General features: G+C 34.6%; 1 protein-coding gene across 6 annotated transcripts in view; it reads right to left on the bottom strand.

Annotated features, from left to right (window-relative positions):
• The window catches only part of NAALADL2 (N-acetylated alpha-linked acidic dipeptidase like 2), a 1,183,950-nt gene that overhangs the window by 692,595 nt on the left and 465,160 nt on the right, over positions 1-26,195 (bottom strand). For all 6 annotated transcript variants that reach the window (XM_031957680.1, XM_031957679.1, XM_031957681.1 and 3 more), the window contains one exon: positions 12,399-12,900. In XM_031957680.1, the coding sequence (XP_031813540.1) occupies positions 12,399-12,892 (494 nt within the window). In that variant the 5' untranslated portion in view covers positions 12,893-12,900. The remainder of the gene's footprint in view (positions 1-12,398; positions 12,901-26,195) is intronic.

Raw genomic sequence — 26,195 nt, 5'->3', positions numbered from 1 at the left:
AAAACACCCACACTCGCATTTTTATTGAGGGCAAGAACCACCTGCATACCCATTTGTTTAAAAAAAAAATGAAAAAAAAAGTTTTCACTCTCTCTTCCTATAAAATATACTCAGTAGAACTGATTCTACTTCCTTTGTTCCATCAACATTTGATTTGCATATGTGGAGAGAGAGAGAGCATATTAAGGTGTTTTCTATGAGTTAGGGAGTTTGTAAAAAGGTAATTTGATTTCAAATCCCAGTTCTCTTTGCCTTTTCCAGGGAGTCACCAAAGCCCTCTGAGAAGCAAATCCATAAGAGGAAGACATTAGCTGGGACTATATTAGATAATAAAAACTTTCACTGGGGACTAGTTCCACATTATGACATGGTGAATATAAGGCTCATTTGGACTTAATTCATTACTCCATCACATTGCACAGGAAAGCAATTTTTAAGCCATAGAATGTGCTTCACTTATAAAAGATGCAGCGATAATACACAATCAGTTATTGGAGATAGAAACTGATTTCCCAAATCAGACATAGAAAACTCAATATATTTCTTTTTGTTGCTATAATGAAGGAGCGAGGGTCCTCAGTGCCAGCTTATTTTTCCCCAGATCTAAATGACATCTTGCAAAATTTGGAATATGTTATTTGTTAGAAGAGAAGCCCTGATAGCTTGGCCAGTGTTTCTACTCCATAAAATTATCACAGTAACTCTGAATCTCAGAGCCGATGGTAGTGGTGGGGGAACCACAATTGGTACTAACCTAGTACTAGCCAGTACCTGAATAACAGCCCCCTATATTGCACACAACAGGGCATCCAGGCTTCACTACAACAATTAGTGGTCCAATTATTACATCCATTTCACAGATAATAAACTGAGACTCAGAGGTTACAGATCAGCTCTGTATTACATATAATTAAACTCTCCCATCCCTTGAGAAATATGGTTTTTCTCTTATTCTGCTCAAGGTGATAATTAGCAACTTTTGCTGGCTCCAGAGTGCAAAGTAATCAAATGAAACCACAGGAAATTGGGGAAAAAAACTGTTCCTCAAAGAAAAAAAAATGTTTTCCCTTCTCATTTTACATTTGCTTGATCTTATTCCTATTTTTCAATGAGGAAGAGTTGAAAGAATAAAAAAAAATGCATTGAGATGAAGCACAAGAGAGGTATAAGAAAAATATATTAAGCCTTAAATTTGAATCATTTTAAAACTAAACTATCCAACAGCACAGGGGACCTTGCTTTATTTGAAGTATTACATGTATGTGTGTGTGTATATACATATATATATATATATATGAAGTCTTCCTAGAAACTAGAGTATAAGCATTGAAATATCTTTTTTATATAAAAATCTGCTCATGAATTAAAAAAAAAATCAAAGAAGTGAAATCAGAAGTCTCATCAGTCCCTTTTTTGTCTAATGTGTTTAATAACCTAACTCACCCTGGAGTTTTCATATGCAAAGATGTTGGGGAATAAGACGTTAGTCTTATTAGAAGCACAAAAAACATATTTGTAAGAGGTAGCTATACACTCATTTATTCAAAAAACCTCCATTAAACAGCCATTCTATGGTGCCCATCAATCATTCTAAATGGTGAAATAGATATAAACTTAGTCTAAAGCCCTGAAGACACAAATTCTGGGTTCAGTACCAAGTTGAATCCCATGGACTGACTCAAAAGATTATTTAACTTTTTGATTTAAAAGTCCTCAGACAGTTTATTTTGTGAAATCTCTGAATATATTCATAGATTAATTTCCATAAATATAGTAAATAATTCCAATTTCCACTGCAATTAATTGAGGTAACAAATGTATATTAGGTAAATGATGGTCATTATTTTAATGACCTGCCCAAAGAACCATTAATTGCTCATAGGGTAATGGAGAAGAAATTAATATCTTTACTTGCTGTATTTCTGGAGAAAGACAGAAGGGAAAGAGTAGCAGGGTGATAGAGAAGAATGAGTTCTCTTTAATAGATGAAGAAAGAGAGTCCCGGGCAAAACCTCATTTATAGGCCAGGATGTTGCAGCCCCAGTCACTGGAAAACAATCAAAAGTTAGTCCTTTAAATCAGACATGAAAAATAGAGAGTCCTGCTGTTTCCCAGAATAGAAATTTCATTGGGTCATGAAGAATGGGATGGCTAAGATTTGGCATACCTATGTATGCCAGTGGACATGTTATATCCAAGAGGCTCTCATCTCTTTATCTTGGTTATTTTATGTCCTGCTATATTTCTGTTGTTCCATTGTTGAAACAGAACAACAGAGTCACTCCTAGAAGGAGCTAGGTTTCCATATTTTGCTCTCCCTTGGACCTTACCTTCACACCAGCTTTTTTCTTCCCTGCATGTTGCCTTCCCTTCTTCCCAATTTTTACCTCCTTCTCTGAGAACTATTGTCAAGTCACCACTACCATTAACATATCACTTTTGAGATCTACTAATCATCTTGGTGAGCTTCCAGAACACAACTAGCTAGCCTGACCATCATTCTTTTCCATATTTTATCTACATCACTGGCATAAGTTTTTAAGGTACTAGACTAGCTCACTTCTGTATTTGAAGCCCTAGCACTTAGCATAGCACTTGACACATGGTAAGAGATGAATTGATGCTATTTATTCTTTCTACAAGGAGGGATATTCTCATTTAATTGGTACCAGAATCCCTCATCAACACCATCCCTTTATCAAGGTATAAATAAGACACAGTCCCTGCCAACAAGGAGCTTACATGCTAGGAGGAGATACAGACTTCTTGCAGATACCTTTTTTTAAAAATTTTGTGTTATTTATTTAAGCTTTTCCCCACTTAACATCCAATTTTTTGTACATTTCTTTCTAAAATTTTTGAGTTTTTAGATTCTTTCCCTTATTCCCACACACAAAAACATTTCCATAAAAGTCAATTTGTGATAATAAAAACAGATATTAAACCCTAATGAAAATAAAAATCCCCAAGAAAAATTAAATTGAGAGAGAAAGAGAAAGAGAGAAATAGAGGGAGAGAGGGGGGAAAAGGAGGGGGGAAAAGGGAAAGGGGGAAGAGGCAGAGGGAGGGAGAGGGAGGAATGGAGAAAGTGTCAATCTATTCAGCCATAATCAGTTCCTTGTCTAAGTATGGATAGGATTTTTTGATGATTGGATGATTGTATTACTGAGAATAGTAGTCATTCACGGCTGATCGTTCCAGAATTTTGCTATTACTTTGTACACAATACATTCCACTTTGAGGTCTTGCAGAACCTTCCAGTTTTTTTTTCCCCCAAGAACATCCTGTTCATAATTTCTCATAGGACAATAATATTTCATCATAAACATATACCACAGTTTATTGAGCTATTCTCCAAATGATGGACATGCCCTCAATTTTACTGCTAGAAATAAATATATAATATACATATTTAATATATAGATCATTTTCCTTTTTTTTCCCCTTCAAATTTCTTTTGGTATTCATGACAAGTAGTGGTATTGTTAGATCAAAGGATATGGATGAATTTAGAGTCCTTTGGAAACAGATCGTATCTTTTATCTTTTGATCATTTATCAATTGGGTCTTATTTTATTTTTTTTAATAAATGTGACTCAAATCCCTCTATGTTTGAGAAATGAGAGCAACTTGCTTCAAAATTCTTTTTACAATTCATACTGTTAATTGTATTTTTCCCCATTTATTCTCTCCTTTCACCCTGTCCCTCCTCAAAAGCATTTTGGTACTCCCTCACCCAATATCATACAGATAATTATAGAATGAATATGTATTTTCAGAAATACAAAAAATACTATTATGAGAGTCCAAAAAAACTGAGAACTCATGTCTGCTTATGGTCAAAGAAATGTCACATAAGCTGGATTTTGAAAGATGGGTACCATTTCAACAGAGATTAAGTGAGGAACAGGACAATTGAAGCATAAAGAAGATTACATAAAGATATATATATATATATATATATATATATATATATATATATATATATCCCTACACATATATGCATATATATGTACATAGTATCCCAAAAGTCGTGTATATGTCTAAAAACACACTAAGACTTTTGAGACATGATGTCTATATTATTTTCTGTATGTATGTACACTTTTAATCCTTAAAACTACACTAACATTTCTGACTCTATATCTAAAAACACTATTAAGGCTTAAAACTCTATCCAATGTTTTGATTCTGGTCTGTTTTCTGTTTCTCCCTCCCTCTCTCTATCCTCCCCTCCCTCTCTCTATCCTCCCCTCCCTCTCTCTCTCCCTCCCTGAATCCTTCTCTCCCTCTCATTTAAATTAAAATTGTACCAAGACTTTGGGAACAGCATGCTCAACGTGCTGAAGCCACCTAAATGAGGACAACGAAAACTAAAGACTTTAAACATTATTCTAGAAGAGTAAATAGAGATTTAATTAACTATTTTTTTATTTTTTTAATTCAGTTAACCTCTCTTAAGTACTATAAGCATGGAATATGGAAAGGCATAGGAGTAGTGTTGTAATATAAATGGATCTATGAATAGAAAAGATTAACATGGCAGCTATGTGTAAAATAGTAGTTGAAGAGAGAATCTGTTGTGGTTAGGTAGGCAGACTGGTTGGGAGAGCTATTGTAATAACTCAAATAAGAGGTAAAGAAGTCCTGAATAAGGCATGTGGAAGTAAAAATAAGGAATGGTATAGATAAGGAACTGAAGTATTTAGTAGAGTGTATTAAAAGGGGATGTTAATTCAAGGAAAAACTTAAAGACTTTTTTTTCAAATACCATTCAAGAAGCTAATGATATTAATCCTACTAGCCACTTATTCATTATTATTCCCCCCAAATAGTACAAATCAATATAGAGGGAATATTCTGACAGTCAATCAACAAGCATTCATTAAGAGCTTTCTCTGGGCCATGCGCATTGTACAAGCACCTGGGCACAAAGAGAGGCAAAATCATTCTTTGCTCTCACAGTTTTACATTTTACAAGGGAGACAAAATATATGCTAATAGCTAGTATTTTTATATTACTTTAAGGATTGTAAAGCACTTGACAGATATTATTTCATTTAATTCTCACAACAACTATGAAAGTTAGGTATTGTTATTACCCCCATTTTGCAGGTGAGGAAACTGAAACAGATGGTAGTGTGATCCTGACCCTGGGTCATACAGCTGGTAAGTCTCTGAGATCTGATTTGAGAAGACATGGAAGATAATCTCACATGAGAAGGCTCAAGTAGCTGGAAGTTTTGGTAAAGAACTCCTGCAGAAAGTGATATTTGGGCTGAGGTATGAAGGAAGTCTGACATTCTATTCACAGGCCAGTTAGTCAAATTTTTAAATTTTCTGCTTGGACTGTAATATTCTGTTTCACCAAGTTATCCAAAAGATAGATATAAGGAAGAAAACAAATGTGGTCATTCTTTTTCGTCAATCACCAACAATTTCCAAGAAAGTCTAAATAATAATTTTAGAATACTAAAATCAATATCATCAGTCTAATAAGATACAGAAATCAAATCCTCAAGAAATTATTCAAGAAAGGTTATCAGCTAAGACAAAGGAGGATAATAGTCCACATTTTAGTAGTAAATATCAGAATCTATAGCATAAACTACAGCTAAAGCCATGAATGTTTAGTGAAAAGACACTGGGTACGTACAGGCCACTATCAAGCTCTAGGTGATTCTGTAGGAAAGTAAAAATGTCAGTTCAAGGATGGAAATTCTTATTTCTAGCCAAGTCTAAAAAGTATCTCTAAACTCAGGAAGTCTATATGTCTTAGGTATTACTACTCTAATTAGCTAATTCAATTTATACGTTACCTTGCTTTTAGTTAATGGAAAAGAGGCAAGCAGATCTAATTATATGGGTAGAAAACAATCTATAAAGAATGAAATGGTATCATAATAAATATAAGGACAGAGCACCAGAAACAAGCCAATATGGCCTTCATCGATAACACAACATGGAAACCAGCATCATATCCTTTTGGGCGAGATATAAAATAGTCAAAATATTCTTAGATTTTAGCAGATTTTGATAAAGTTGTTCTTGAGAAATACATGGAAATATATATGTTGAATAATAGTACCACAGGATGTATTTGGAACTAGCTGAATCACTAGAATAAAAAGAAATCATGCGTTGTTATATGTCAACTTGTAAACACATCTCTAGGAGAGTAGTCCAATGATTTGTGCTTGCCCATTCAGTTATTTCTTCTTTTCTACCTTCCTTCCTCTCTCTCTCTCACCTTCCTTTCCTTCCTTCATTTCTTCTTTCCCTTCTTCATGCCTTTCTTCTTTCTTTTCTTTCTGTCTTGACAAAATTTATACACAGAATGCTTTGCAGTGAACAAGTCTAGAACCGAAACTATCTTGACAGGCTAGGCAATTGACAAGCTATATCAAACATGATATAATTTAATAGAGGGATAAAATGTAAAGTGGGTTCAACAAATCAGTTTCCCCACAGTGAAATGGCTAGATGATAGCTCATGTGAAAAAGATCTGGGGTTTTTAACAAAAATGATAGCTGAACATGTCAACAGTTTGTTTAAAAAAAAAAAAAAAGAAGCCAATAGGTTTTCAATATGTATTTTCATAAAACAAACCAAAATAATCACAATTAAAGCTATGTTTATTTAATTTTATTTCAAATAAATACTATTTCCCAAAGGGGAGATAACTAATTAATCACACAAAAGGACAGAGAAACAGTTCTGGATTCAGATCCCATTCCAGAAATTTGCTAATTGTTTTGCCCTGGAAAAGTCATTTAACTCTTCTGAATTTCAGTGAAAAAATTCATAGCTTCATAGGGTTGTGATGACTAAATGAGATAAGGTGCTTTTTGACCCTGAAAAAACTATAGGCATATCAATTAATATTACTATAATTGTCAATAATTTCTGCTAGGAAAAAATCTTATTAAAGTTGCTCTATTTAGATTCAGAAGTTCTCTCAATTTAGAGAGTTATCATTCAGGAACAGTGAGAGAAAAGTCAAATGGTGGTTTTGGGGGACTCCATGAGGACATGTACCAATGTAACCTCTTTCAACCCAACTTGAAAAAAACAGACACCCGTCATTTCCCAAACAGGGAGGAATTTGGTTGGGTCTGGAGGTGGTGGGTGGCTAAGACCCAGAGAGGAGTAGAAGAAATGATTTAAAAGAAGTGAAAGAAAAATGAAATATTGAGGTGAGGACCTGCCCAATGATTTGCTCAGGGTCATGTGATTAGTAAGTGACCAAATCCACAGCTGAAATTAGGTTGTACTGATTTCAGGTCCAGTGAAGAAAGGATTAGACCTTGAAGAACACACACCCTTTAAACGCAAAAAGATGGAAATGTGCAAAAGATACAGGGATATTAGGAGAGAGATGCAGAGATTAAATGGAAGAGGAAGAAACACGTAGAAGGGAAGGAAGAAGAAATGGATGGTTTTTAGAAGTTGAAAAGAAAGAAAAGAATGTTATGGGAAGAAAACCCACAGGGAAGAATCAAAAATAAAGAAAGAAGAATGAAGGAAGAGGAAGACCAACATAAAGAAAGGGAGGAAACATAAAAACACCGTAGCCTGGAGAATAATGAAAAAGGCTGCATAGCTGAATTTATGAAATATACGGAAAATGTGCAATTATCACAGCACTCTGAAAAACAAAATCCTAATTGGGGGACATATGTCATCCCAGAGGCAGCTCATCTTCACAGCCTGATTTCAGGCTTGACAGGAAATTTACATGATCAATGAGAACTTGCAAGTAATTTTCAAAATCTCTTTGGCATGTTGACTGGCCATTTTAAAGATCTGGTTTAGAAGGAGAGTAGAAGGAGAATAAATGGTTATTCCCTACATGCACCTTTGACCATAAAAAGGCAGTGCTTAGCAAAAAAGTAACCAAGGACTTGCTTTGGAGAGAAAATCAGGTCTTAGTGTAGTATTTATCTAGTCCATGAATGTCTACTTGAGAGTGGGCAAAGGCAAGATGCTGCAAAAACCCACAGTTGGGACTTGGCATCTGCCTCCTTTTTCAGGCTGGAATAAAAATCCTGCCACTGACTTGTTCTGTGATCTTGGGGACAAGCTTTCAATCTTTTTTTTTTTTTTTTAAGAGATTTTTAGATCTCTTTTCTTCTTGCTTTTTAAGACAGTGACATCAGTCATTGTATTAAAAAAAAATCAGGCAATATTATATACTATCTATGGGGTCCTGTGACTGAATGTGGAAGTCATGAAATTATGATTTATTAGTAGTAAATGTTTGATTTGTATATAACCCAGAATCACGTAAAATTTCTTGGGTGAAAAGGGATGAGTGGGAAAATGTTAAAAAGCCTTGGTATTGTGAATAAAGTAATGAATTAGGAATCAAGAAAACTAGGGTTCACATCTCTACTCAGACACTGTGTTACCCTGGGAGGTTAATTTAATTTCTGTTTTAGATTATTAATCTATGCTATGGAGATGAAGGCCTCTTCCCAGTTGATTCTATGATAGCTCCAACTTCCAAGGGCTCAGAAAATTTAGAGTCAGAAGCAAACTAAAAGCTTATAAAGAACAAATGCTTCAATTTGCATATGAGGAAACTGAGACCCGAAACTGAGACCCCAGGAGACTGAAGCCAGAATTGAATACAGGTCCCCTGACTGTCACTTTCTGTGTGTTTTAAGACAGCAGAAGAAAGTGGTACAAAAGACACTTTGGTGTCCTCAAAGGGAGCAATAACATTTAAATGAAGAGCTTCAACTATGTGTATACCTAGGTCAAGATTTATATTCTCTAAGACTGAGCTCCCTTCCATGGAGACTACTGAGACAGATGTGAACCAGATGTGACTCTCTCTTGTTAGCTCTCCCAGCATGATGCTCATGATTCTTCTGTGTGTCTGTGCTTAGGACATGGACCGTGCTTCATTTGTAACCAAAGCATACTGACACTGTCTCCCTAACTCATAACCTTACAAGGTGGCCTAAATCACTGAGAAGTTCAATGATTTCTCCTGGGTAACATAGCTAATACTTGCTACAGAGGTCTTCCTGGCTTTGGGGTCAACTCTATCCATTACACAATACTGCCCCTCTTCTCCATGTTTACTGTGAAATTGCAATTTCCATGTCTTTATTTCCTTCCAAATTTTATCTCTTTGGGGTTTGGGGAAGCAAGAAGAAAAGCAGATTTTTCTTTGTATCCCAATTTATCATTGAATAAACATGTAGGTGGTCAGTTAATTTTTTTTTAGAACTTTTATCTATTTAGAGGATGGAAAAAATGCATTTTTGGTAGTCAATCAGTTTAGATGATCGCGGATATGGCATTGAAAACCTTTATCAGAAGGTTCATTTTGGTAGGTATGACACGCTTGGTTCAGTGAGGGAAGCTTTTTTCTAAATGTGTGAAGATGCTTAATGGGGCCTGCCATCATCCTTGGGTAGAAGCCAGAAGGTAAGGAGAATAAATGTCAATATGTATAACATTTAGAAAAAGTGAGTTGAACAGCTTCATTTTCTTAAAAAGCTCAACAATAATGGCACATCCATGCATACATATTTATGTGGGTATGTTTATATATAGAGAGAGACATCTATGTGTATACAAACATGCTTCAATCATCCACATATCTAAGTATCAAGACTGCTAGTTTTGGCCAAGAAGATCTTAGTTCCAATTCTGTCTTCTTGTCTTGGACAAATCAATAAACTCATCTGGCCTCGGCAATTCCCCAAGATTTATGCAGATAAAATCAAAAGTCCAAACTCTCCCCCACCCCATTTTGAAAATACTAAAAACAATAGCTAACATACATGAGGTTTTAAATTTCACAAAATGTGTTACTTATATTATCTTATTTGAAACAACCAGAACAAAATTAAGCTACAGTGATTTCATTTGTTCTGGGTATATTGGAAAGAACTCTTTATATGGAGTCCAAAGACCTGAGTTCAAATCTCAGATCTTGGCTCTGCCATTTGTGAACTTGGTGAACTTGGGCAATGCACTTAATCCCCCAGCCTCAGTTTTCTTATTAGGAAAAGGAAGGCAGATGGCTCAAGTGACTTTTCAGGTCTTATTCAATTAGGGAGCTATGATCATTCTATTAACTTAATCCTCTGTTGACTTTAGACAGTATCAGACTGTGAGAGCAGGAATTGGTTTTTGATTTGTTTTTTTTGCATCCCCAGTGTACAGTGTCTGCAACTTATTAACTACTTAAGAAGTGTCTGCTGATTAACTTACTGATCTCAGGCTGGTCATTTTGGCCCTCAGTTTCCTTATCTGTAAAATGAGAAATTCGAGGAGATATTCTTTTAAAGTCTATTCCAGTTTGAAATCTCTGCTTATTTATATGTAAAAATCAAGGAATATTTGGAGTGAGGGCATATGAGTGACTTGCCATTAACCCACAGTCATTCTTCATACTTTTTGATCTCTGCTGCAATGCCAAATTTCAGCTGGGGGCTGATAAAAAACGGCCCTCATTGCTTATGCTCTGAGGTCCATTTCTCTTTCTTTTTTGATTACTTTCCCAGGTTTGAGTGTGTCTGATCACCAATTAAGGTACATCTGAAAAATGTGAAGTCCCCCAGGGAGGCTTTTTGCTAGGGCCTCATGATGGTTAAAATGAAGCCCTGATGCAGACTCGACTGTCTCCACTGAGCACAATGCATGCTAGTTTGCAAAAAGGACAAGGATGATGGTCTGCAAATCACATTGCATTGTAGAAAATACTCAAGTGTTCTCTCTCTCTCCTTTCTTTCCTTCCTTTTTCCCCTTCCTTCTTTCCTTTCTTCCTTCTTCCTTAATTTCCCCTTTTAAAGGGGAAAGAGATGTTTGCTGCAATAGGCTCACACACGAATCAGCAGTGATTATGACAATAGAGTTATCTAGCTTGTTTTCTGGTCAAGTTTTCCTTCATTAAATTATCCTTGAAGAGTAAAGATAACACATCCAATTGTTTCTTTAAAGGATTAATCACCAGATGAAAACATAAGACAAGTTCTGCATATTTACAAAGGACATTTATAAAACATAATCTAACTCATGTTTAATTAACCAAAACCAAGACTAATGACCGGTACGTGGTCCTTCTCTGTCAACACAGAATCTAAACATTTGACCATAGCTTAAATCTTCAGACACTGCCCCAGCTCCACTCTGTTTCCGATTATTCTCTCATCTAAACAATTGACAAATGGGAATCCAGGCAGGCTGCCACCTAAAATACAGAGAGGGTAGGATGCCGGGCATGTGGCATCCTGTTTTTGTTTGTGCAATGGCATGAGCCGTAATTAGCACCCAGCACATTTTATCCTTTTCTCCTCAGCAGTCTGGGCTATCAAAAGGCAAGTCTGCTACTGCATTCAAAAATAAAATTCAGGCTCATTTACTACCATGCTTTGAAATACATTCCTAGGGCAACATGATGAATTTACACAGAAAACTCCTAAAGGAAAAGCCATTTTTCTATTGATATTGTGCCCAACCCAGTACTCTTGAAACTTCCAGTCTATCAGAGGAAATGACTTATCACTCCCCTTAGACTATAAAAAGGGAATGCATCTTCTTAATGGTACCAAAGGTAGAACCAGGTAATTCTAAGTAAAGCTCAAAGAATAAATGTAATTTAATGACTTTAAAACAAAACAAAATATTACCTTGATCTGTCTATACTTGTACAAATTTGGACATTGTTTTCACATTAAAATCATTTTACTGAAATAAATTTTCCAAAAGACAGCACTGTGACTTTACAGCAATGGGCAGTTCTGAGAATGACAATGCAGAGCAAGGAGAAGGACAGCCCTTCCCCCTGGATTTATACATGGGAAATGTAAGAGAAGAAACCGTCAGCACTAGAAATTGTCAAGCTTATGAGATCTTTAGGAGAAAGTTAAGTTTCTTATGATCCTCCCAAGAGGAAACAGGAGTTATGGCATTCCTTAGCACTATGTTAAGGACATCAGGCTCTAATTTTGTATCAATCTAATAAACATTCATTAGATGCTTTAAATAAAAGTACCCTTTGAGCAGGTAATACCGTGAAACATATTTATCAACTTGTAGGAAGCTGGAGATGTAGAATATTTTCAAAACTCACATATTTGTAGAAGATTCTTATAAAAATTTTTGGGATAAGAAAATGAGTCTAGATAAGCTAGAGAGGCTACAATAAGACCTGATGATGGCTATTTAACTATTTTATTAATCAATGAATTAATTAACTGATTAACAGCAGTTCCATTCTATCAAACAATTAATTTTTAAATAGGGCTGTGAATTTCTCCATTTTCTGTTACATAGTCATCATGAGGAAAGTCTAGAAAGATTGCTACCATTGCCCATGTCACTATCATCTTTCTCCACAATATGAGATGCAGAGCAAGATTGCCAGGATACTCACCTGAAAAGCTTCTGGATGTCTTCTGCTTTGATCTCCTTAAGGATCTCCTGGTACAGATGAGGATCTGACATTCCTGGAGAAGGATCCTGGGAAGGGCATTTTTTATGCGCATAGTATCCAATCACAATCCCCAAAATAAATAAGAGGGTCAGAGTGCAAAAGATTTTGGAAAAGCGGAAAATATTACAGTGGTTGCTCTTTGGTGTTGCCCTTGGGTACCGGGTCACATAGTCTGAATCCTCCTGAAGTCGCTGGAACCTTCCTTTGGGGGATGTACCTGGCTGAATGGAATCGAGATCCAGGTCGGCAGTTTCTGAATTCCCCAGGTTCTGGTTCTCAGCACTATCAAGCTGGAAACGGTCAAAGCCAGGTTCCTCCAACTCCTGTTCCATGTCCCATTCCAGGTCAAGGGCAGTGGCCTGAAGGTCATCGCTGTCTAAGTACTGAGAATGTCCCGTGGCTCTCTGATCTGCATTCACCTTTTGATAGGCCATCTTTTTACCTGTTTAAATAATGAACAAAATGAGTATTTATTTCATTAAGACGTATAAATTGGATTGGCCTTTCCTTATCCCCCCCACTCTTTAATTACTGTTACTGATAAGAAAAAATATTAATATAGTATTTTAAAGTTTTGCAAAACACCATTACAAATTTCATCTCACTTAATCCTCGCAATAACCTAGGGATGGAAGTGGTGAGGTGATATTATTTCCCCATTTTATAGATGAGGAAATTGAGACTAGGGAAGATGGTCAGAGATTTGTTCAAGGTTACTTAGCTAGGAAAAGTCTAAAGTAAGATTTGAACTCAGATTTTACTGGCTTCAGTATTCTATAGTAATTATGGTTAGAATTTATATAGTTATATATATATATCTTATGATCTTCATACCAAGTCTATGAAATAGGTGACTATCCCATTTTACAGTAGAAGAAACTGAAACTGAGATAAAAGTGATTTACCTAAGATTACAAGGCTTGTAAGTAGATTTGAATTCAGGCCTTCCAAACTCTAACTCCAGGGGACTGTGAACTGTGCTAAATGCTTTATACAATGATAATCTCATTATATTTACTTATTTGCATATAAAGAATGTAAGCTTTCAGAGGTCAAAGGCTGTTTCATTTTAATTTTGTATTCCAAGTCTTTAGCATAGTACCTAGCAGATAATTGACATTTAATAAATATTTTTTTATTGTGTTCAGCAGGTTCTTAGTAAGAATTGAATTGCATTGGAATTTGAATGCTAATATTGATTCAGAATTTAAGTTATATCCATTTTTTAAAAAAAAAATATGTCACTCCAATTTTTTTTTTTAATTTTACTAAAGGAGAACCAAATACTTATTACTTTCAGTATTGTACTAGGTCTTGAAGGGAAAGAAAAGAGGCACAGACAGCAATTCATTTCCATCCAGGAGTTCTTAATGCAAGATCTGTAGACTATGTATATTTTGTTGCTGCTAGTCAGTCATTTTTCATTTGTGTTCAACTCTTTGTGATTCCATTTAGCAATATCTTGGCAAAGATAGTGCAGTGAATTGATATTTTCTCCTTCAGCTCATTTTATAAATGAGGAAACTGAGGCAAAAATGGTTAAGTGACTTAGCCAGGATCAAATAGCTAGTGCCTGAGCTTAAATTTGAACTCAGGAAGATGGGTCTCCAGGCCCAGCATTCTATATTCTCTATAGAGAGATAGAGATAGAGACAGATAGAGAGGCAGACAAATAGAGAGACACAGACAGAGGCAGAGAGAAGCATGGAGGGAGAGAGGGAGAGATGACTTCCCCTACTGTAAAAGGAATTAAAGGTTGTAGAGATGCAAAGGAACAGGACAGGAACAGGACATCAAGAGATACTATTCTTTGATAATGTATGGTCTGCAATGTGAGAAGGTAATAGGTCAGGAAAATAGAATCATGATACTTAAAGTTGGAAGCGACTTAAGAAGTCATAAGTTAATCAATTTAGAGGTGAAAGGGACCTTCAAATTATTGGATCTCCCTGAAATCTTCCCATTTTACAAAAAAGGAGAACAAAAGGTCTGGAGATCTTTTACACTGTCCTATCTTCCCCTTCAGGCTCAGGAGAACATAAGACACACAAAGGCAGGGACTGTTTATCTTCTGCTTTTATACTAGCACAAGTCTGGGCATGTAATAAGAATTTAATATATTCTCCTTTTGATTTTATTAAATTAAAATCTACCAAAGAGCACTGAATGTATCACGTTGAATGTGAAGCGTGAATCACAATCATTCTAAGGTCACCACTGAATTGAATAAGTTGATGGTTTCTGGACAGGAAAGATTTTAATAACTATGGAAATTCTTCCCCATGTAGAGTCTCTAATTCCAATCATAATTTTAAAATCCAGATTCATGTTCAGATAAAATAATTTGAAAACCAACCAAGGCAAAAGAGAGGCAGAATTTTCATGCCTTGTCCAACGAGAGACATTCCATCGCATGCATATCAGAAATTTAATGATTTTCCAACTTCAGAGAGAGCAATCAATGGGAATGAAAGGGAAATTCAAATATTCTCTCTTCACTCTAATGGATTTGTGATGGACACCCCAGTGACTACTTTTGTGCTCGTTAACCCAGTAATGAATTATCTTTCTCAGAGATTAGGCTCCCAGGAGAATAGTCTCTTATATTCATATGTGAGTGGACTCAATCACTTGATACCACAGAGTCTAGAGCATTTCAGGAAAGTTATAGAGGCGATGAATAGATGATAGGAGAGATGTGAGCAAGCAGTTGGACCACTTACTTTACAAAACCAATTGTTTCACTACATAAGTACCTAATTTGAGAATCTCATCTTGTTATAGACTTTCTTGCCCCAAAGGAAATAAAGCAGTTGACAGACTTATTATAACAGGATAATATAAATCCTCCTCTTCTCTAAGGTATCTTTTTTTTTTGGTCATTTTATACTCATGCATAAATAAAAAGTTAATCTCTTAAGAAGTAAAACTGAAGAGAATGTTCCTATTCTTTTAAATTAAGAAGTCCATTTCTGAGCTGGTGGAAGAGGAGGTGAGATATAATATTTGAAAAACAAAGAAGCAAATCTCACTGTCTGAGATTCACAAAGACCTGTAGATCCCCTAGAGATCCACAGAGGTACTTAGAGATCATTTAGTCCAGCTGTATCAAGCCACTGAGAAGGAACTAAAACTCAAATGGTCCAAGGTCACACAGGTGAACTTGCTAATGGTTGGAATTTGAATCAGAACCTGCGTCCCCTGCTTACAAATTCGGTTCAGTCCAAAGACTCAAAATCCCAACATACCTTTCTATATAATAAACTAAAATGAAAAAAAAACAACTCCATTTATAAAAATAATATTTGCTCAATAGCGCGTTTTTACAAATGATTATATTTATTGTATAAGAAGCCAGGTGATGCAGTGGATAGAATACTAAGCTGATGTCAGAAAGATGCAAGTTCCAATGCAGACTCAGACATACATTGTTTTAATATCTGTTTACCTCAGTTTCCTTATCAATAAAATAAGGATGATAATAGCACTCTACCTCCCATGCAATCCTTGCAATAGGATTAAGTAAATTAATAATTATAAAGCATTGAGCACAGTACCTGGCACTTAGGGTGCACTATATAAATGTTAGCTACCATTAAATCCATATGCCTTCATACCTCCCTAATAGAGATGTATGTATCACTAATAGAGAATAATTTCACTACTACAAGGTGAATTGCTATTCAATAAGTTAGAAAGCCAATGAAATCATGTAATATTTTAAAGAAAAGATGCTTAAGTCTTTACTTTCAATCGTATAAGTATTTCTCTTGCAGAGACCACTTTGATGTTGGAAAGGTCATGGAAACTCAAGTGACATTTCTTCAAATAGAAATGTTTCGAGTCGTTTTTCAAATTTAATATTGTGGCACTTGAGCTTATAAAAATGCAACATTTATAGAAGGTAAAACATTTTCTCATGCCTTCTGAACACTATTTTCATTTATGTGAGGCCTTCTCTGATCCTACTTTACCCCCAAAGGCAAAATCAAAATTCAAAATATCACCATGGACTATTTCTCTATTTACTTACACACCTGTACACAGATCGCATTTTTCTCTCTATCTATCTAAATACCCAATTGAAGACTAAGGTAAAACAGAGGCAGACACAAATCGTATTTTCCAGGTAATAAATTTGGACCACATAGTGAATTTTTATAAGAAGTTTAGATGCCCCAATACCTTTGTTCATCTGAATTTGTTTACAAATCCTTACTACCTTAATATCATAGGTAGATAAAGAATATATCAAAGTAAGATTATATGATGAAGCATAATAGACATAGCTCTTTTCAGCAATACAATAATCCAAGACAATTCCAATAGATTTGGGATTGAAAATGTTATCTGCATCCAGAGAGACCATGGAGACTAAAACAGGATCCAAGCATGCCATTTTCACCTTTGTTTGCTTTTTCTCTCATGGCTTTCCCCTTTTGTTCTGATTTTTCTTTGACAACATGACAAATATGGAAATACGTTTAAAATGATTGAACATGTATCATCTTTATCAAATTACTTGCTATCTTGTGGGGGTTAAAGGAGGAAGAGAAGAAGAAAATTTTGTAACTAAAAATCTTACAAAAATGAATGTTGAAAACTATCTTTACATGTAATTGGAAAAATAAAATACTATTGAGGGGAACAAGAAAAGAAAAAAATATATGTCTGAGTTTAAATTTATGCTTAAAGCATTGTCTTCCCTAAGAAGAAGCCTGCCCCTTCTTGCTTACTTTCCTGACTTTTTAACACTCACAAGGACATGTCCCAAAATCTCCTTCACAAATTTTATAAATGAGGAAACCGAGGCAAAAATGGTTAAGTGACTTAGGCAGGATCAAATAGCTAGTGCCTGAGGTGAGATTTGAACTCAGGAAGATAGATCTCCAGGCCCAGCATCCTATATACTCTACAGACAGAAAGACAGAGATAGAGAGAGATCCTATCATCTCTGATATTGCTACTAGCAATAATATTAAGACACTGATATAGTTCTTTAAGTTTTGCAAACTGTGAATTTCATCTAATACCTTATTGAAGCATAGAATAACCTTAGAAAGGAGGGACTGCGGGAAGTATTATTTATTCCTCTTTCAGAGAGGAGGCTGCTAGATGATGGGAAGACCCGATTTCAAATCCTCCTTCAGTTGCATAACTCTGCATCTATTACTTATGATCTCTCAGCCTCAATTTCTTCATCTGAAAAATGGCGATTATAATGAAATGTTACTTTCCATAACAGAGCATCAAATGGGATATAATTGCATATAAAATGCTTTGCAAACCTTTGTTGTTGTCGTTCAATTGTGTCTGACTCTATGACGCCCTGTGTGAGTTTCATGGCAAATATATTAGAGTGGTTTGTGCTTTCCTTCTCCAGCTCATTTTACAGGTAAAAAGAAAAAATAAAAAAACTTAGGCAACTGAGTTCATAGAAATTTCTTAACAAAAAGCTGACCTGGTTACAAGTGATTTAAAACTTCAAGAGATCCCAGAGGTCATTTCAACCAACCAATCTCATTTTACACATTACAGGTGAAGAGATTTAGAGCTGAAGTAAATCTAGAAATCTATTAGTCCAAAGTCTTCATTTTTCAGATGAGAGAATTGATGACAAAAGGGAGGAAGCAGGGTGCCAAAGGTTCCACTGGTACTACGTGGCAGAGCTCTCAGGTCTTTGCAGTTAAATGATGGATTATTTTGGCCAAGGCAAATCATGCAAAGAGAAAATCCTCTTCAACACAATCTACCAACTGGGGACTACCAATGTACCTCAAAAGAAGCAAACTTTTTAATTTAATGTGAAATCAAGGAACACTAAATAAATTAAGGTAAAGCATAATACAAATCTTTTTTTTAATTTTAACAATTTGCAACTTATTGAGGGTCTATTTCAAAATAATTTTAATTACAATTTTTATGTTTATATCACCTATATTTCCTAACATGATCCTCCTCCCCTCATTCTCCCTAGACAGTCATACCTTCTAATGAAATTTTTAAAAATTACATAATATGAATTAACATATTGAAGTTTATGCAGCATTTTGTAGTCATACTTCCCCCTCCGCCACTTCAGGGGAAATGCTCTGCCATCTCATTTCTTGGGACAAGTATGGCCAATATACTTTGATAGTTCTCAGCTTTGATTATTTTATTGTTTCTTCTATTTGTATTGTTTGAATCATTGTACATAGTATTTGCCAGGAATTGTATTCTTCACTTTACATGAAATAAATGTCTTTCCATGTTTCTCATTTCTCAGAATCTAGTAACATTCTATTAAAGTCATATATTCTAATTTGTTTAGCCATTTTCCAACTGATGAGAATCAGTTTTTTCTTTGCTTTCAGTTTTTCTTTGCTACACCAAAAAGTATCACCATAAATATTTTGGTATACTTAAGAGCCTTTCTCATTGGGGATTTAGAAATGGGTTCTGACATTTTAGTCACTCTCTTCATGGAATTCCAAAAGACTTTCTAGAAATTCTGGACCATTTCACATTTATACCAACAAGACGTTAACGTGCACATCTTTCCACCAACCTTCCCTCCGAAAGGAATATTTTTATCTTTTTTCCCAATTTGTTAGGTTTGAGCAATACATTCTGAGTTTTTTCATTTGAATGTTTCTGATTATTAGTGATTTGGAGCATTCTTTGATATTATTTATTAATTATTTTCAATTATTCTTTTCAGAACTATATATGTTCTTTAAGAGATTAATTATCTTAATATCACAATAGTTTACTAGACTTAATGAGTAGACCCTAGATCCCAGAAAGGTCAAAAATCTTAATTCAAGATACTCTTCAGAGCTAGAGACATTGGACAGCAGCTCTTCCAGCGTATAAAATCAATCTGTTGATGAATATGTTAAAAAGCCTTTGCTCTCCAGCATGGCAAGAAATACTGCAACTGTAAATAGTGATTCAGAAGATGGTGCTGCCTTTGTTTAATTTTTCACCATAATGAGATTTTCCTCTTCTTACTTTTATGAAATAGCCTGCGTGATTACTATAATGACTGGAAATGTGTTGACTCCCTATTTAATTGTTACTCAGCATGTCAAGTACATAAAACAAATGACAATAATAATTAGCCATTTATGCTTCAGTAAGTGAACACATAGTGCATATAACATAGCAAGAACTACCATTACAGTAGAAGGAAAGAAATTTATTTTTTAAGGGAAAAGTAAAAACACAATACTTGATCCCAGTCTAAAAAGTACTCATACTTCTTAGAGTTTCAGAGAAGTTCAGAGGATACTGTATGTCATCCCTTCATTTGACAAAGGAGCAAGCTATGGGATGAAAGGGAAAGGAACTTCTCCAGAATGACCCAGGTAGGTAGATCTGTATATGAGTAGGAAGGAAGGAAATAGCAGAACATATATTCAAACTTAGTTCTCCAGAATAAAAAAAAAAAAAAAAAAAAATCGAACAGTTGTTTGTCTTTGAGCTTTGGTGAGAAGAGTCAAAATAAAGATAATCACTTTGCAGACTAAATCATCAAAATGTTCAAATGATGAATAGAAGTTCTGTGGGCACAAAACTAATAACTGTGGATGAATTATATAATGCCTACTTGCAATGTATTGAATTGAGTGACTGATCAGATTTATTTTATTTTTTCATAAAATATTTTATTTTTCTCCAATTAAATGTTAACAAAATTTAAATGCTTTTGTAACTGACTTCAAATACATGCATATTCCCACAAAAAGTCATATGAATGAATTATTATATTACTGTTCATTGATATAATGGGGGGGATGTGCCTTATTGTTATACAAAGTACAATAATATTCTCTTTCAATCCGAGTCACCACATGGAAGAGGCTGGGACATTTTCAGAATTGTGATGATATGCAATACCTTCCATGCTTGCTAATCTCATGAGATGAAAACTCTTTTGTGATTTCTTACAACTAGACTTTCATCCAAAAGGTTTTCATCAGTTGTGGGTCTCTCTCCTTAGGCCAACTTCTTCCAAGGTTATCCAGTAAAAGTCTATGATGCTAGAAGAGAATCTGAGGCTTCCTCCCCTTTCCAGGACAAAATGTGGCTTTGTAGATGAGGGTCTTGGGCCATCTCAACTTTTACGCTTTCTATGTGAAGGAGATTTTGGGACATGTCCTTTTGAGTGTTAAAAAGTCAGGAAAGTGAGCAATTGAGATATGCAAATCTAGTTCATACTGGATTTTGTAGCCAGCCTGGCATCTATGTACCCAAGACAAGAAGCAATAGTGCCTTGTCCAGGGTTAACCAAGATGAAAACTCATTGGATAGATGTATATCATGTGGATATAAATTTGGAAGGACTAATACTAAGTAGAACCTAAGCTAAGCCAGAGTCCACTTTCACAGAGACTGAGATGATATAGGCTAGAACCCACTTTCTTAAATTGTGCTTTATGACCTCATATGGGATTTTGTAACTCAATGTGGGAGGCACAAAATTATGACTTATCAGTAATTGTTTTATTCATATATGAATTTTATACACCCATAGTCCTGTAAATTTTTTTGGGGTGAAAAGGAATTGCAAGTGGAAAAAACTTTAAGAACTCCAGATCTAGAGTGTGTCCTTGAGATATTGGAAGGAATTGCTTATATTTCTAGTTATTTTTTCTATATTTTTGGAGTTAATTCCTCCTTACAAATATAACTGATACAAATTGATTTTGATTCATAGATGGTAGATGTAAAAAAAAGTCAATAAAGTTTAGTTTTGCTTTTAACCAAATCAATTTTTTTTCATAAATAGATCACAAGTTATCTTCAATTCTTTACATTTTTCTGTAGTATAGGGATGGCCTTTAAGGTTTGCAAAATATTTCATTGGAACCTCCTAAAGTGTCTGTCCTATAAACATTAGTAACCTCTTCCTGATCTTCACTTCTTAGAATGCTCATCTGAGGAATCCCCTGCTATCCTATACAGCTCCATCTCTGTTTCTCAATTTTCCCTCCTTATATTTGTCTACACACATATAATGTATCCCATTCAGTAGAACAGAAGCTCCTCCAGGTCAGAGACAATTTCCTTTCTGTCTTTATATCCCAAGTGACTTTCACCAGTGCCTTGCATGGTATTTCATATAAATGTTGATAGAATTAAACTGTTAAATCTGACCTAAAGAAATGCCTATTAGCATCAATTTAACTAGAATGCACTGTTCTGGAAAAATGAAGGATATTCTCAGGTAAAACATTTGCTAAATCCATTATGCTCAATTTATATCAGAAGTGCTACTACAGAATGCCTAAGTCATCTAAGTGCAAAAATACTTTGAAAACACTTTGTTCCTATCTATAAGACTTTTTAAATGATACAGTTACAATCTGTACTGCTGTCTTTCTACTTTACTTCCCCACACCCCAGCCCCAGATATAGTGAATATGCAATGTCTCTTGATTTTTTTTCCCCCATACTACACACACACTACTCTATTTCCCTTGGATGACCATGAAATAACTTTCCAGAATCTGCTATGATTTCTACTTAAACAGAAAGGGATCACCAAGTCTTAGAAAGGGATCAGTGCTGCTGATGAAATATAAGAGGGTTTTGAGCACCTAAAGAGTTAAGAAGCAATGGATGGTCATTGGGCTTATTTAGAAGTGTCTATCTGGATTTTAAAAAAAAAGGAAAAAAAAGAAACCCTTAGTTTAATAGATGTCCTGCCATTGTTCCTCCTTTCAGCCAGCATGAATGATCTTAAATTGTTGCTTTTCTGACAGTGGCTTTTGGATTTCCAAGAAAAAAAAAAAAAGCTTTTATCTATATGAGGCTCCTAAGTACTCTATTTTTCATGTATTTCAAAGGTCCCTTATTTATTTTTTTAAATATCTTAGCTCTTCAAAAACTATCAACACATATCTCACAATAGATAGTGCTTAATTCCCAAATCGCTGCTTCCATGACCTTTAAATAAGAGTTGAAAAAGAACCATTTAAGTTTGATAGAAACAATAGAAGCAGCACAAGAGAAGTGAGGCAGAATTTTTCTTTTCTTTTTTATTTTTCTTACACATTCCAATTTTATGGAATTTTTTTCCTTTTCATATTTCATGAGAAAGATAGGCCAGTATGTTGTAGAACTAGAAGAAATGAGTAGAAAAGTATTGATATTTATAAAGAGTGGGACAGAGAGGGACAGAGAGGGACAGAGAGGGACAGAGAGGGACAGAGAGGGACAGAGAGGGACAGAGAGGGACAGAGAGGGGGCTGGTAAGATATGATTACTCCTTATATTCTAGAGCAAATACAAATAGAAACAAAGGAAGGGATAATTCTGGTAGAGTCTGAATGATATAGGAGAATTTTTTTTCCCTATTGACAGAAAAACCACATGTTAACATCACATACATTTTATTATGTTTTTATTTATTTTATTAAATATTTCCCAATTATAATTTAATCTGGTTGTGTGAGCTTTATGTAGCACCTCTGCTCTAAAGCCAGAATTTTTAAGCTGAAGTCCTTGGATCTTGTGGATTGATTTCAGGGGGTCCTCAAATTTGCTTTATTTTTTAAAATATGTTTTGAAAGGGAGTCTTTAGACTTCACCAGAAGAGGACCATGATTAAAAAAAGATTTAATAATCCCTCCTTTAAAAGAGGGCTAGGGAAACCAGTGTATGTTAATCCATAAGCATTTAATAAACACTCAATATGTGTCAGCCACTGTGCTGAACATAAAAAGTCAATTCTTACATTTTACATAGTTGAAGATTATAACCTAGGGAAATAAGAATCATAATGGCATAATAGCAATAGTTCTAAAGCTTACTTAGGCTGGTCATGAGTGAGGGAGAAATAGTGATAATCAGCAATAGCAGCCAGGCCACTCGGGTACATCATGGCCATTTAGGCAATGACAACAAAAAGAAAGGGACTACCAGCAGTTATTCTTAAAAGTGCATAACACCTTGTTGGGAATATAAAGAGGGGTTTCCTACACAGGTACAGACTGGATCACAGATTAGAGTTGAAAGTTGTTTTTAGCAACATACACATATAAAACACATAAGTGATTTAATTAAGGCCTTCATAAAAACGTCAGCACAGTCCAGAGTGAGGTGATTATGGATTGTAAAGACAATCCAGCTCTTAGGATTTTGGCTACATGGTAAATTACTCGGCTTGGATGTAAAATCCTTCAGCAGAAGCTGCCATAACTTCTTCTTTCTAACATGGTTTTAAAGGACCTAAGGCCATTTCCAGAAAGTGATAAGAAGACACGTATGGAAGTGTCTGATTTTGCCCAAATTCAGTAAATCCTGTTTACAAATGAAACATGAACAACACTTTGAAAGAGTGATTCTTCATTGTATATTTGGAGGACATATGATGTTTCTAACATTTACTAGGCAGACCACTTAAAAAAATTGAAAACTCAATTAATATGTTTATGGTAAGGAGAGGAAATATGATGAAAAAATAATGAAACCATATATGCCATCTATATAAATAACACTTTGGCATTTAAAGGGTATTTTTTTGTTACTAAATATTTAAAAGCCGATATATTTAGTTTTGAGGTACATTAAAACAACTGGAGAACCTACCAAGAACTATGTTGGGTACTACTTATATCATTTATATTTTATTTATGAATAGGAATATTATTAAAAATGAAAGATCTCCAATGGCACATAAAAGTAATGCGGATATGAAATTAAATGTCAGGCAAACGGCATGGGAATGCAATATTCATGAAGCCATAAAGCCAAAAACATTTTGCAGAACTTTTATATAATGGACATAATTGAAGGACTCTTTATTATAATAACTCATGGCAAATCAGTGCTTAGCACAGTGCCTGACACATAGTAGGTGCTTAATAAATACCGATTGATGGATAAAAAATACTATGGAATTCATCTAAACTTTGTTACCTATAAAAATAACGAGCACGTTACTTAATCTCCCTGGGCCTATTGAATTAGATTCTGTGATCTTTCCATTTTAAATGTCAAATAATATTGCCCTGGCAAAAGGGATTCTCATAGTCAGAGGTCAGAATTCTAGAGCCAGGAAAGGTTAGCACTGCTAAGGTATTGAGATCATCTAGCACAACTTTCTCTGGACAGCCAGGCAGCAAAGAGGATAAAGCATAACATGTGAAAAAAAGGAAGACTGTGTCTTAAATCCAGGATTTAAAGAAGTACAAAACAGTCCATTGCATAATTAAAAAGACAAGGACTAACAATCTCAAGATTTAGATCCAAGCCCCTTCAGATCCAATTGCCTCATTTTACAGAAAAGGAAACAAATGCTCAGTAAGTTTAGGTGACTTTTCAAGACTATGTAATCAGAAAAATACATGAATGATATTAAAGGATCATTTAAAACAATAAAAAAATTCAAATTAGTACAACAGACATATGTAACATATTTTACATATATACATATATTTTAGTACCATCTACAATTATAATGATGCAAAACACGATAAGTGTCAGCAGAAAGAATAAGCTATAAAAAAGAAATTAACCTTCAATGAGATTCAATATCACTTGTATATATTTTAGAAGAGATTTTTTTTAGGTTGTAAGTTGGATTAGATGGCTACCAAGGTCACTTTTTCCAGATTCTATGACTATTACCAATTCTTAAATCTCAGGGGGGAAAAAAGGAAAAAAAAATGTCAACTATATAAACAATTTTTATTACAAGATCTAGAGAGAAAAACAAGTTTTGAAAGACCTTAGATATGAGAACCACATTTATGACGGATATGAAAATGTGTTTAATTTATCTATGCATATTTGTTACAAGGGTTTTGGTTGTTAGTGGAAAGCTGGAAGAGGAAAATTGCTTGTCAATTAAAAATAAAATTAAACTTTTTTTAAAAAATTATTATTTTTTGCTAAAGAAGTTGAAAAAAAATAAGTTGAACACAATATCTTTATTGTCACTAAAGAAACTACAAAAATTAAAGTAATTATGACTGTCCATAGAACCAAAGAATATTAGAGCTGGATGAGAAATTCCAGAAAACATCAGTCCAATCTGTCTTATTTTATAGAATAAAAAAAAAAAAAAACTGAGACTCATAAAGCTTAAGTAACAGTCAAGTTTTCACCAAACCATGATACATTTGTTAATTCCCTATTGCATACAAGATACTCAACCAGATAGTGAGAATTAATTCTCACTTCTGAGTTAAAAATTGAAACAAAACACATTCTTGCCTTCTAGAAATTTGTTTGCATTCTATTCAGGAAACACGAGTTACTGAATATATATACATATATGTTATATATGTATATATATTATATATAATATATATGTGTGTATATATATAGATAGATAGATAGATTATTTGAGGGGGGAGGACAGCAGGCAAAAACTCCCTGAAGAAGGTAGTACTGGAGTTAAGTTTAGAAAGAAGTAAGATTCTTAGAGTCAGGAGGAACAGAAACATTCAAGGCAAAAATATAGGGGCTAGAGAGAAAATGCTGATTGTGGCTAAGAGAAATTATTAGAAACTAGTTTCTGCCAACTTCAGTGTTACCCAAAGCATACAACCTTGCTAACGAGGAAGATAATTTAGACTTAGTTGACACGGACTATGATTACACTATTTTTAAGATGACATTTTAAACCTTTCCAAAATCCAGCCTGCTCTGGACAACTTATTTGAGCATGCGTGTGGCTGTTACCTTACATCAGCAATGCAGTAGAGACAGAAAATTTTTGAAACAAAAGTCTAGTTCAGT

Source organism: Sarcophilus harrisii, chromosome 3 (assembly GCF_902635505.1).
Source record: "Sarcophilus harrisii chromosome 3, mSarHar1.11, whole genome shotgun sequence".
NCBI lineage: Eukaryota > Metazoa > Chordata > Mammalia > Dasyuromorphia > Dasyuridae > Sarcophilus > Sarcophilus harrisii.
Note: the sequence above shows the minus strand (reverse complement) of the source record. Positions and strands in the feature narration are given on the sequence as shown.